The 12675-nt window shown below is 47.1% G+C and overlaps 1 protein-coding gene across 3 annotated transcripts in view; it reads right to left on the bottom strand.

Annotated features, from left to right (window-relative positions):
• LOC135920357 (PAT complex subunit CCDC47) overlaps window positions 1-12675 on the bottom strand; it is a 71340-nt gene that overhangs the window by 17873 nt on the left and 40792 nt on the right. For all 3 annotated transcript variants that reach the window (XM_065454606.1, XM_065454607.1, XM_065454608.1), the window contains exon 8: window positions 8831-8913. In XM_065454606.1, coding sequence (XP_065310678.1) covers window positions 8831-8913 — 83 coding nt within the window. The remainder of the gene's footprint in view (window positions 1-8830; window positions 8914-12675) is intronic.

Here is a 12675-nt window from a genome sequence, read left to right as displayed (position 1 = left end):
AAACAGAAACGGAAGAAAAAGATGTGCATTAGAATTGGGTAAATATGGTAATCAGACATTACGAGTGAGCTACGGTAATTGCTTGAATATGTTCCTAAAGCAGGCCGAAAACAGCAGTTTTTGTCCAGTCCAAAACTGCTGTTTGTCCAATGCCTCTGCCATTGCAATCATCACTGTGGTCACCATTGGTGCTGGGCCACATGTGTGATGACCAGCCAAGGTTGAATCATCTAGCGAAAGCCAATTTCAGGAACGAAATTAGAAATGTTTTGGCTCATAGAAATGCATTAGTGCCAGCCAGGGCTTTTGGTCAGGACCTTTGGTCAGGACCAAATTAACAGAAACTACTGTGTGCATGACCCTAGGGAAACTACATGCAGGGATGCAACAGCTGAAATAGGATTTGAAGCAATTTTTCAAGCAGGAAAATCCAAATTCGGAGCCGGTTACAAGGAAAAAAATGGCTGTGGCTTAGGTAAGGTTAAGCCCAGGATGCGAAGCATACTAGCCTTTATTTTAGTTGTTGAACCACTGTTTAGCTTGGTGAACTGCTGTTGCTTGGCTATATTTGGTTCGGCTAGACGAAGAAACAACTCATGCGTTACTCTGCTTAGCCTTGGACGCCCCGCATTGGACGCGGTGAGCGTCAAGCAACGCAGCGTTCGGCGCGGCAACGAAATGTGCGGCTGAGCAAGTGACGCACGCCTGAGCCTTAGAAACAGCTCGTTTTTAAGGCAACACCGCATTCACTAGAGGCGCTTTTGTATTGCTTTGAAGCATCGTACTGGTGGCTCAGTGGTAGCATCTCCGTCTCACACTCCGGAGACCCTGGTTCGATTCCCACCCAGCCCATCTTGCAAGAGTTGAGCCAAAGCCACTTCTCCTCTGTCGTGACGTCACGGTGTCACGTGGTTTCAAGGCGACACCGCCGCGCCTGAGGAGCTGGGTTGAGCCCTCGTAATATGCTTCGCATAAAAAATAAACTAAATTTTGGAGCATCAAATTCCAAATTTGGAGCAGTTTAACAGAAAACAAAGCTTACTTTATTCAACAGGAAACAGAAAAGCGTGAACTATTTAGTAATAACCCCGGAAATGTGACAGAGCTACAAACCATTAAACTTCTGTGCAATCATGCTTTAGCTTCAGTGGACAAGGTCCTGCAAAAGTGACCAATGAATTCTGTGGAAACCCACCAGATGTGGTGAATTCTTAGCAACTTGAAAAGCACGTAGATACAATGCTTAAAATTTGTATAAAACCAAGCAAAAAAAAAAAGGACTAGCAATAGAAGAAGGTGACACATGTCTTCTTCAAGGCGACAGAAGACACTGAAGAAGACACACTGAAGAAGACAAGTCCACTTGTCAAAACGTGCGCTCCTGCTTTCACTTTGTTCTTGTTTTGCTCATCGTCTATAAGCCAACTAACAGCTTATACATGACTAGGGCAGACTTATTTGACATGACATCAATGGCTTCACCTTTATTGACATTTTCTTTTCGAGTTCCCGAAGTTTTTAAAGTGTCTGCTCAAGGCTTGCATTTCCTTTCGATAAGTGCACATGGCCACATTTTACCTTGTTCATGTCTTTTTGCTTCAAACCTGAGTTGATAATTTCCTCAGCACTAGAAACACCATGAATGCATTGCAGGCTGCCACTTGACCCCCTAAAGGTCTCTTTTCTGCTTCAAGAGTAAACTGCTCTGAGGCAGGCTCTTTCATTGGCCCCTCCACTTGCTTGTGATTTCTTCATAACTGATCCTCTGTGCATACTTTTCACGAGAGTGCTTCACATTCCCTAAAAAGGTCAAAACTGAGAGACATCTTAGTTACATCACAATCATAGCACGGAACGAGACTTAACATGGCTCATTCCATTAATGCTAGCAATGCTCAGTGAGTTACGTTTATCCAGAAAGTGCACATTTTCACTGAAGCCTGTTCTAGGTCAGCGTTCCCGTGGGCAGAGACAGAAGCCGTTTTATGAGCTTAGAAACGAGGGGATAAGTCCACGCCCATTACAATGGATCTACATCCAACACACTTTCACATTTAACAGACTATTGCTTTCACTTCGTTTGGTCTGCCCAAATTATTATTTTCAACCAGATCCACTTTCAAGAGACCTGGCTATAACAGACTATTGGTTACAACAGACAACTTTTGGTACAAATTTTGTACAGCTCATGTAAATACAAGGTACTTTGCTGTGGCGATGCGTGCATGTGGCAGTGCACTGCACGCAACTATTTCCAGTTGCTTGCAGAATTTGCAAAAATGCTTTTTAAGGAACGAATACACTAGTGACAAACTTCCCACAATGGCAGGCCATGCAACGTCCCATAGGCAGAGAGTTTTCGTGTCGACCACGCAGGCGAAGCGAAGCCGTAGCCGTAGCATACCACACTGTCAGGATTGGGGGCTCAATCCCTTCGTCCGTGGTCCTTTGCCAAGATTGGAGTACGGCATGAATTCAAAGGTAGCTGGCCCATGCCGTCGTCCAACTTATTTACGCTGAGATCCTTGATGAAGTGAAGAACTGCTTCTCATCGAGAACGAGGAAAAAGGGGTTTATTTACAGAAAATTAACTCAGCCTAACATGACTGCTCAAGAGAAGTGTGTCCAACAATCGCACAACCACAGTTTTTATACACTCGATCCGCCCGTCCACGACGCGGCGGCTGTTCGTTTACACATCACCAACTCGCAGCTGCTCTGAAGACCAGTTTACAGACACAAAGGCACACACATTCCGAAGCCCAAGCGACGGTGTTGAAGGTGGTGCCGTTCCGGAAAATCGACGTTGTCGATCGCGCGTCGCTCATTGTTCCGAGCCACTCCAAACCTTGAGAAGCACAAAAATAAGTCTTCCCGCGGTAGCTTCTCCAGGCGTGTCAAATCAGCCCCGCGTTGAGGAACTCTGGAATCATTGTCCACACACCGAATTCGTCCCGTCACCATGTCGAAGGGGCTGGAGGAAGGCGGCGGGTTCCAGCGCAAAGGTCGCTTCTTTGAACGCCTCGCAGCTGCAGCACGGAGAGGTGGAGGTGCGCGTCTTGCACCCCTTGTCGTATTCAGGTGGCAAGGTGGCAGTCTTGTTGTGCAACCCGCCGTTCTTTACAGCGCCTCCATGGCCCCAAAAGTCTCGACTGTCTAGCGCTGACAACCGCTAGGCAGGAAGAGAATGGCTGCTGGTCAGGGGGGGATTGATGTCTTGGCTCGCAGCGACCACCTGTGCATTGATGTCACCGCCCCAAAACATCCAACAAGGACAGGCAACTGCAAAATGAACCCCACAACACGGCTCTGCGCCGAGATGACGTGCATTGGCTCTCACTTTAGACTCGCTAGGCTTCAAAAAAAACAACAACAACATAAGTGCAGAAACAAAAAAAATGCTGCATTTCACTATGCCAATTTCTGAAGCAAATTCCTGCTGACAAATTCAGCAATCATGGAGGGAATCCTGCTAAACGAGAGGGGATCTTCTTCGCTTAATAAAATTAACACTAGTAACCCTAAAATTTAGGCGGGACCCCCAAACGCAGAATTCAAATTAGCCTGCTCAAACCATCCGCATTGCTATGCAACTTTCCCTTCTTATATCTAACGGAGAAGTTGTACTCTTGGAGAGTGAGGCTCCATCGGAGCAAGCGGCCGTTTTTGTGTGACATTTGATTGAGCCACGTCAGAGGACAGTGGTCGGTCTCGAAGATGAACTTCGCTCCGTACAAATAACACGACAACTTCTGGGCGGCCCAAACCAAACAAGCGCATTCCTTCTCTGAAGCGCTGTAGGCTTCCTCTCTTACATTTAGTTTACGGCTGGCGTAGAGGATAGGATGCTCCTCGTTATCGTCGCCGACTTGACTAAGTACCACGCCCATACCTCTGTCGCTTGCGTCGCATTGAACTATGAATTCCTTTGTGTAGTCTGGCGCGCGAAGCACAGGGCGAGAAACCAATAGCGTCTTCAAACTTTGGAAAGCGTTCTCTTTGTCCTTATCCCAGTGTACGTTACTCGGTGCTCCCTTTCGGAGGGCGTCTGTTAATGGACTTGCCAATTGCGAGTAATTCGGAATGTACCGTTGATAGTACCCCACAAGTCCCAAAAATGAACGAACGTCCGTTTTCGTGCGCGGCTGAGAAAAATCTCCAATCGTAGCTATTTTCAGCTCAGCCGGCCGTCTCATGTCCTGACCGACAACATGGCTCAGATAAGTAACCTGCGAACAACCAAACCTACACTTTTCCGCTTTCATCGTTAATCCGGCTTCAAACGTACGAAGCCTCGCATTCTTGTCGTAATAGACTTTGGCGTTCTTTTGAGCTATTGCCATGTTCTTTCCGACTAGTTCTCGGGTTGCGCTTAGCCGTTCCAGTAAATTTAGCACGTATTCAACCACGGTTGGACTCTCCCCTCTTTCCTCCCACATCTCTTTTAACATTCTCAGTGGAGAACGGAGTGTCCTCCCATACACTAGTTCTGCTGGTGAGAACCCTGTCGCTTCATGTGGAACCGTTCGCAAAGCAAACAAAGTTGCCGGCAGACAGTTCTCCCAGTCCTCCTTGTGCTCGTAACAGAGCGCACGCAAAACTCGCTTAAGCACCGAATGCCACCTCTCTACACTGTTTGACTGAGGGTGATAGACAGAACTGTGTATTAACTTTACCCCGCACTTTTGCAAGAATGTGGAAGTCAGTGCGCTCGTGAATACTGACCCTTGATCTGCCTGAATTTCGGCTGGAAACCCAACTCGTGCAAACACTGTCAAAAGCGCGTCTACTACTTCAGTGGAGCTGAGCTCTTTCAAAGGGATTGCTTCTGGAAACTTGGTAGCCGGACACAGCATGGTAAACAAGTACCTGTAGCCTGATTTTGTTTTTGGAAGAGGCCCTACCGTGTCTATTACAAGCCGTCTGAAAGGCTCTGTTATTAAGGGCACTACCTTCAGTGGAGCTTTCCAAGTCTCTCCTGGTTTACCAGAACGCTGGCAGGCGTCGCATGATCTTACAAAGTTTTCTACATCTTTGAAACAGCCAGGCCAGTAGTATTCCATAAGCAATCTTTCCTTTGATTTGTTTATGCCTAGGTGGCCGGACCACCCATTTCCATGACAAAGACTCAAAAGGTCCTCCCTATACTTCGTAGGTATGACTAACTGATCTAAAATCTTACCCTTTCGATCCCTGTAATGCCGATACAACAATCCTCCTCTCTCATGTATCGTTACGTTGCGCCTAGCAATGCCTTCTTTAGCTGTGTCACGTAATTTAGCTAAGCTCTCATCATTCTTTTGCTCAGCTGCCAGTGACTCTCTATCCACGCGTAAGAGTTGATCAAAGTTCTTTGAGGCCGGTGATAACAACGACCCTGTCTCGCTTGGGAGCGCGTCTGCATGCTCTTCCTGCAGGCTAGAACTCTGACACTCTAGTGCTACGCTCTCATTGAGCTGGTCAACTGGCAGGCTCTCCTCAACTGTTCTTTTGTCCCTCGGGCCTAGCTCGGATTCGGGTATTGAAGCTATCCCCTTTTCTGCTTCAGCTGGAGGAGCTTGAGCATTTTCAGCCGAAAGCGCCGCGATCTTACGAGCTTGGCCTCGGGTCAATGCCTGTACTATGCCCTCTCCCAGTTTGAGCCCTCTGTCACGCAGTAACTGATTCGAACGATTCGAAAAGATGTAGGGATACTGCAGTGACAAAAATTTGGAAACTGCAGCCTCAGTCTCTAGCTCCCCGAATGGTCCACTGATTTTGACTTTGGCCATGGGCAGACACACGCTGTGTTCTTCTACAACCTGTTTTATCCATGCTACTTCTCCGGTGAAGTCATCTACCATCACGTAGGACGGATGGACAATGTCCAGCGTGGCGGCACTGTCTCTTAGCACTCGGCATGGTTTTCCATTAACTTGCAGGTCGTGGAGATATGGACTTAAAAGTTCCATATTCTCATCCTTTTCCTCCACGTAGGAAAAAACTACGCTAGACTTCTCGCAGTTTACAGCTATATGTCCCAGCTTGTGGCATTTGTAACAGCGAATTGGTCTAAAAGATCCGAACTTTCTTTTCTGTTCTTGTGCGGTTTCTCCGTTAAGTTTCTCCTCGCTCTTTTCTGCGGGCTTTTCCGCCATGTCTACAGGCTTCGATCGTCTAGTTTGCGCACCCTTTTTGAACGGAAATGGTTTCCGCGGTCCATTTCGACCGTCCCAGTTTCCCTCCTCGGCGTTCAACTTTCTACGGGTTGCGTACTCTTCGGCTAATTCAGCCGCCCTTTCCACAGTGTTTACATTACCTCTATCTTGCACCCACAGTTTCACAGCTTGGGGAATGGTTTTGTAAAACTGCTCTAGACACATGCATTCAATGATCATGTCTCTGCTGTCGTACGCTTCCGCGCTTTTAAGCCACTCGACTAGGTTGGCCTTTAAGCTATATGCAAACTCCGGATAGCCCTCGCTATCTTTCTTGCCTGTGCTCCTAAACCTTTGCCGAAAAGCTTCGGCTGAAAGGCGGTATTTCTTCAGGAGACTAGCCTTAACTTTCGCATAATCATATGCATCCTGCACACTCAATCTGGCGATTACTTCCGCCGCCTCACACGGCAACATAGACAGCAACCGCTGTGGCCATGTACTCGGACCGAAGTTCATCTTTTCGCAAGTCCTTTCAAAATTGCTTAGGAACAAGCCTATGTCGGTCCCGACCTCATATGGCTTTAATAGCCTGTCCATGCGGTACGATTCTGCCTCACTTGATCGACCCAGAGCTCCTTCACTTCCTTGAGACAACTCCAAACGTCTGTTTTCAAGTTCAAGTTGCATTTTTGTTATCTCGCGATCTTTATCGCGTTCCTCTCTCTCTCTATCCCGTTCCTCTCTCTCTCGTTTTTCTCTGTCCCGTTCTTCTCTTTCTTTTTCCCGTTTCTCTCTCTTTTTGAGAAGTTCCAATCCCATTTCAATATCTTGCTCACTGGCCTGATTGGAAATTAGCTCCAATAATTCCGATTTGAGCATTTCCTTGCGTACATTTAGGCCCAGTTCCTCACCAACAATCAACAACTCGTCTCTCAGCAATGTCCTTAACTCCATGACTGCTGCTTTACTGCCTTGATTCTGCTCTCTAAATCTAGCTAGGAAAACACAACCTAGCTAACACACAACAATCTAGCTTCCCTACTGTTCTAAACAGAACAACCACAAAATGAAGCCTAGAGAGTCAAAGCAAAAACCAAGCACTCACCACAGATACAGCACCATGTCGCAAAGTCCATCTCACCGCTGTCAGCCAGTTGTCAGGATTGGGGGCTCAATCCCTTCGTCCGTGGTCCTTTGCCAAGATTGGAGTACGGCATGAATTCAAAGGTAGCTGGCCCATGCCGTCGTCCAACTTATTTACGCTGAGATCCTTGATGAAGTGAAGAACTGCTTCTCATCGAGAACGAGGAAAAAGGGGTTTATTTACAGAAAATTAACTCAGTCTAACATGACTGCTCAAGAGAAGTGTGTCCAACAATCGCACAACCACAGTTTTTATACACTCGATCCGCCCGTCCACGACGCGGCGGCTGTTCGTTTACACATCACCAACTCGCAGCTGCTCTGAAGACCAGTTTACAGACACAAAGGCACACACATTCCGAAGCCCAAGCGACGGTGTTGAAGGTGGTGCCGTTCCGGAAAATCGACGTTGTCGATCGCGCGTCGCTCATTGTTCCGAGCCACTCCAAACCTTGAGAAGCACAAAAATAAGTCTTCCCGCGGTAGCTTCTCCAGGCGTGTCAAATCAGCCCCGCGTTGAGGAACTCTGGAATCATTGTCCACACACCGAATTCGTCCCGTCACCATGTCAAAGGGGCTGGAGGAAGGCGGCGGGTTCCAGCGCAAAGGTCGCTTCTTTGAACGCCTCGCAGCTGCAGCACGGAGAGGTGGAGGTGCGCGTCTTGCACCCCTTGTCGTATTCAGGTGGCAAGGTGGCAGTCTTGTTGTGCAACCCGCCGTTCTTTACAACACTCAAAAACAACCGCCGACGATTGCAAAATGCACTGTTTTGACAATGCTTTACAGTGCACTCTTTAGAGGGACCCTCAAGGGGCCAGGGAAATTGGTTCCGTTCATCAGGAGTTCCATTTACTGAGATATACTTCAGAGAGCATTGCATGAATACAAAACCAATCAACCATGAGGATTGTGTTCCGTCTAAGCGGCAGTTCTGTCTAAGTGATTCCCGTTTACCGAGATTCCACTGTATTTCTCATTGTATAAATGCGCAAAGAAGAAGATATGTCACTATTTCGCGACGAGGTGCGCGATTTGGTGGAGCCGTCTCGCATGCAGTGCAGCCAGTGCAGTGGTGGCCAGATGAGGGCTCAGAGTTTACCTTGCATCATACCGCGGCTCTCGTTCATGCTACAAATTTGACAGTGGTTGTCGCTTGTCACAAAAGATAAAATGAAGACATCGGCTTGTACTACCGGCTGCGGGACTGGGAATGTTTGTGGCTAGTTAAGGCATTATGGCCCCCCACAGCATGGTGCAACTTCAACAAACTTCAGGCTTTTGGTGAAGCTAGGCGCAGAAAACATAACTGTATCAAAATGACACAGTTGGCGCAGTTGTTGCACCGCTGTAAATGGGATCAGTGCTTCAGAGTGGTAGCTGAAGAAATGGTAATAAACAGGAACACTCTACCAGGAACTCTACCAGGCTCTACTGTATTACAAGAGCAGCACCTCTTTGCATCAAGCAATGGAGAGAGCTATAGCTTGGGACCTTGCAAAGAATAGCAACGCAAGCTCAGTATTTGTCCAGCATGGACTCGCACTCACTCCTGCAGCCGGGGACCCGAGTATTGGTCTGACATGTGGATGTAGTCGATGCACTCCTCATAGCGTTTGATCACCGACAGCACCTGCACACGACGACGATCAAACACATGGTCAGCAACCAGAAGTAGTACACTAATCATGCTACTGAAGAGACACCGAAGAATATGAGGTGAAAGTTACGATGCTTGAAATTTTCTAATAGAGAACAAAAAAAAAAAAAAAGCTACACATGCTTCAAACAACATTACCGCAATTGAGAACCAGAGAAAATGTATTGTTTCCTGCTATGGAAGACGAGTAACATGTTTACATTCGCCACATTAAACTTACCAGAAGTTAAAATACAGCTTAGACCATTCACAATATTGCTGCTAATACATAGCACAGAACACACTATAATGCAGCTTTTTCTGACTCCTATTTATACTACCATAAAACTCCATGTGCAGTCGAACGTACTTATAACGATACCAGTTTTAACAATATATCAGTTAAAACAATGCTCCTGCTCATTTTGTATGTTTTCTATGGTGAAACAACCCACAGCATTATCTGTCATAACGATCAAGTCTGGCTACTGGGTGTCCATGCCAAAAGGTAATGGAATGTGAAATTATTTAAAAAAAGAATAAAAATTTGAGCTGCTACAAGCAGCCACACGCTGTTTTCCAGCCTTCTCCGCATCGCCAGCCTTACGCATCTCTCTCCATTGCCCTTCCACCCCTCCAAATACGAATGGGCTATGCTCATAGCTTTACACCCTGCCACCCTCCGAAAACACGATTGGATAAGCGCCAGCTCCTCTGACAGCGCTGCCGCTGCTCTCAGATTGCTCGCTGGCCCCTCTTGCTGCACAGTTCTTCCAGCGGATAAAAACCGCTCGTGATGATGCTCACGCTCGTCTTTGTTGGTTGTGCTGAAATCATTCCTGGCCATGTAGTTGCTCAGCCTCGTTTGACTGGCCGCCGAAACAGACGATGGCTTATCTGCCCGCTGATCATTGGCAATGCATGACGTTGCCGGTGAAAAGACGGCGCATTTCTATACATTTAGAAACAAAGTGCTTCTAACCAATGAGACGATCGTCGTGAACGTGCTTACATCGGATAGCGACAACGATGAGGACGCGGTAGGGCAGGCTGTCTCAACGTTGTCCTTGTAGGAGGCCCTGTGAATGATTAAGTCCCCCGGGGCTTCATTTTCGCGAGGGACCTTCCGCTGCACTACATAGAGCCCCTGGATGCCTTGGAGAAGGATGTCGGCAAATTTTGTGTAAAGCAAGCAAAGCTGACAGACATGGGATTTCCTCGTGCAAGCCAGTGAGAAGTACAGTCAAATCTTGATAATTCAAACCAGGAGGGGCCTGAAAATTTGTCTGAATTAAAAAAAGTTCGAATTAAAGGAAGTTAATTGAAAGGAGGACTTACGTGCAGTGGCGCCTGAGCACTGGGCTAACAGATGAGTGGGAAGTTCTAGAAGTTTTATTCACACGTATTTACAAATTACAGTCATTGTCCAATTTTTCGGACTCCCTAGGGGCTGCGAAAATGTCTGAAAAATAAGGCAGTCAGAAAAAATGAAGGCATGCCTTTTACTGCCCCCAAGAGCTCAAATCACCACAGGCACATCTGAAATAGCTCTAAAGGCCTGCCAGTACACTTATTAGGCATATCGGTGCTTGAACTGTGAGAGGAGACGGCGGGTGCACGCATGTATAATTAAAAGAAACATACCATTTCCGTGACAACTGCCCCTTCTAACTTTTAGTATGCTTCACCGCATAACACTAACTTTCGGGAACTTGCATCATGCAATGTGCCATGCCTTCCGCACACCGAAGCCATTGGCAAAGATTAGAAAGGCGGAGTCGGCACCATTGCTAAAAGTGGTGAATTGTTTCAATAAACACACGGCACTGAACAGTAAGAAGCTTGGCAGAATGTCGAAGTAACTAGGCCTAACGTTGCTACAGTGTGGCTACAGCTGCCAGCGGATCTGCGTGCAAGAGGGGAGGCTCGAGGCGGCGACATAATCAAAATGGAAGTGGTGGTGGCTTTGAATAATTCCGTTTAAGACTCGCGGTCATGGCAAAAAGTCTGGAAAATCGGATGACGAAGGTTTTTTGGGTCAGAAATTTCAGACATTCTTATACATTCACTCTATTGGGTACATGGCAGTGCCACGAAGGTGTCCGAATTATTGGAGGTCATATTGGAGGTCTGGAAAATTGGTCGTTGACTGTACAGGTCACCCGTCATCAACAGAAGTAATCAGTGATGCGTGCCTGCCCATGCCATGCACAAATTTCTGCCAGTTCTTTTTTTCTTTGCGCGTGCGTTGAGGGGTCTCTCCTAAGCTTTTTCTCTATAGCGGGGTAAGAAGAATGCTAGTCGGAGGTGTTGCCACGTGATGAGGTGTGCTGCTGAGAGCACTGTTGGAGCGCCGTATGTTCGAATTAACCGTCACGAATGCTTGCGCGTCCGAGTAACCGGGCGTTTTCACTCATTGGAATACACATAACTTTGACAGGACCACAGCATCAGTTCGAATAAACCGAAAGTTAGAATCAAGCATGTTCGAATTAACGAGACTCGACTGCATTTACACGAACCTAATGTGGACTTTTTAGAGCAAAAGCTCCACACCTCAAGGTACAAGTCCTAAGGACAGTATGTGTTTGACATTCAGCCGCCGGCGTGCGCATGTGGTGTGACGTCAAGTCACGTGATTCGCTGTGGAGAGGCATTGCTGCTGCGCTTGCTTGAGCCTCGCCATTGTGTACCACGTAACTAGGCGAGGGTTTAAGACAGCCACTTTGGCGGCACTTGGTCGCTCTGTCTCGACATGGATGAAGCACGCACAGGTGTGAACGCGTCAGCTCTTTGCCGCAGATGCCAGGCCAAGTCTGAGCACCCTCACCGGGAAGAAGCACAGAAGAACCGTGTCTAACCATGCTTAGCAGAGCTTTAGCTCATATAACTAGGTTCAAGCCACGTTGAACGCCAGCCACTATTTTCCAGATAAAACGAGTAAAAAAATTGCATGCGTGTAAGAATTGAGTACAAACCTAAATCTGCATTATCATATCTCCATCAGCATTTTAATATGGCTGCCTCGTATGCGCTTCGAGCTTAGCTGCTGTAGCTGTAGTATGTGTGCTTAGGTTAGTCCACTGTCCACTTTCTGCGTTTGCTCTGTCAGCATGGAAGTGCCAACTATGAAGACACACTGAGTTCATTGTGACATTGAAATTAAAAGGAAAGTGATCATGTCTGCAGAGACAGACGGAAATCGGGCCGCATCATGGGCATCCGGAGTTCCCAAAACTTGCATGCGGGACTCGCACAAACAGGAGAGGCGTTCTACTCTAGGGACTGCTGCTTACGGCCCTATCTTGAAAGCGATGCACAAGGGGGACAGAGCCTTCGTTTCTAGATGCACCGTGCTGTGTTCTCGTCGCTTAGTTTGCATTGAAGCGAGAGGCCGCACAAAGTTCAATACGATCGCTCCTGCTACTGTACTTCCTCATGCCAGCATTTTGATTGCGAGTTTCTGTGATTATTATGTGAGACGTGTTCATGTTTGTTTACATACGCACGACATCATGCTTGTTAATTTAGTTATTACGTGAATGTTTACAAGTGTATACGGCCGACAAAGCTACTATCCTTACTTCGTAAAGCTGTTTACTAATTTGCTATCGCAACCGATGCTTCGCCTTTCGGCCAAAACTGCAACTTCTTTTATTTATCGCAACTTTAGTGCATTGGGAGTAAGGGAGTAAATCTGTTTTCCAAATGAGATAAACTTGTTCTGTACGAAAGAGTGAGGTGTGCGGTAATGTA

Source organism: Dermacentor albipictus, chromosome 1, assembly GCF_038994185.2.
Source record: "Dermacentor albipictus isolate Rhodes 1998 colony chromosome 1, USDA_Dalb.pri_finalv2, whole genome shotgun sequence".
In the NCBI taxonomy this organism is placed as follows: Eukaryota; Metazoa; Arthropoda; class Arachnida; order Ixodida; family Ixodidae; genus Dermacentor; species Dermacentor albipictus.
This window is presented reverse-complemented; position numbering and strand designations above follow the sequence as displayed.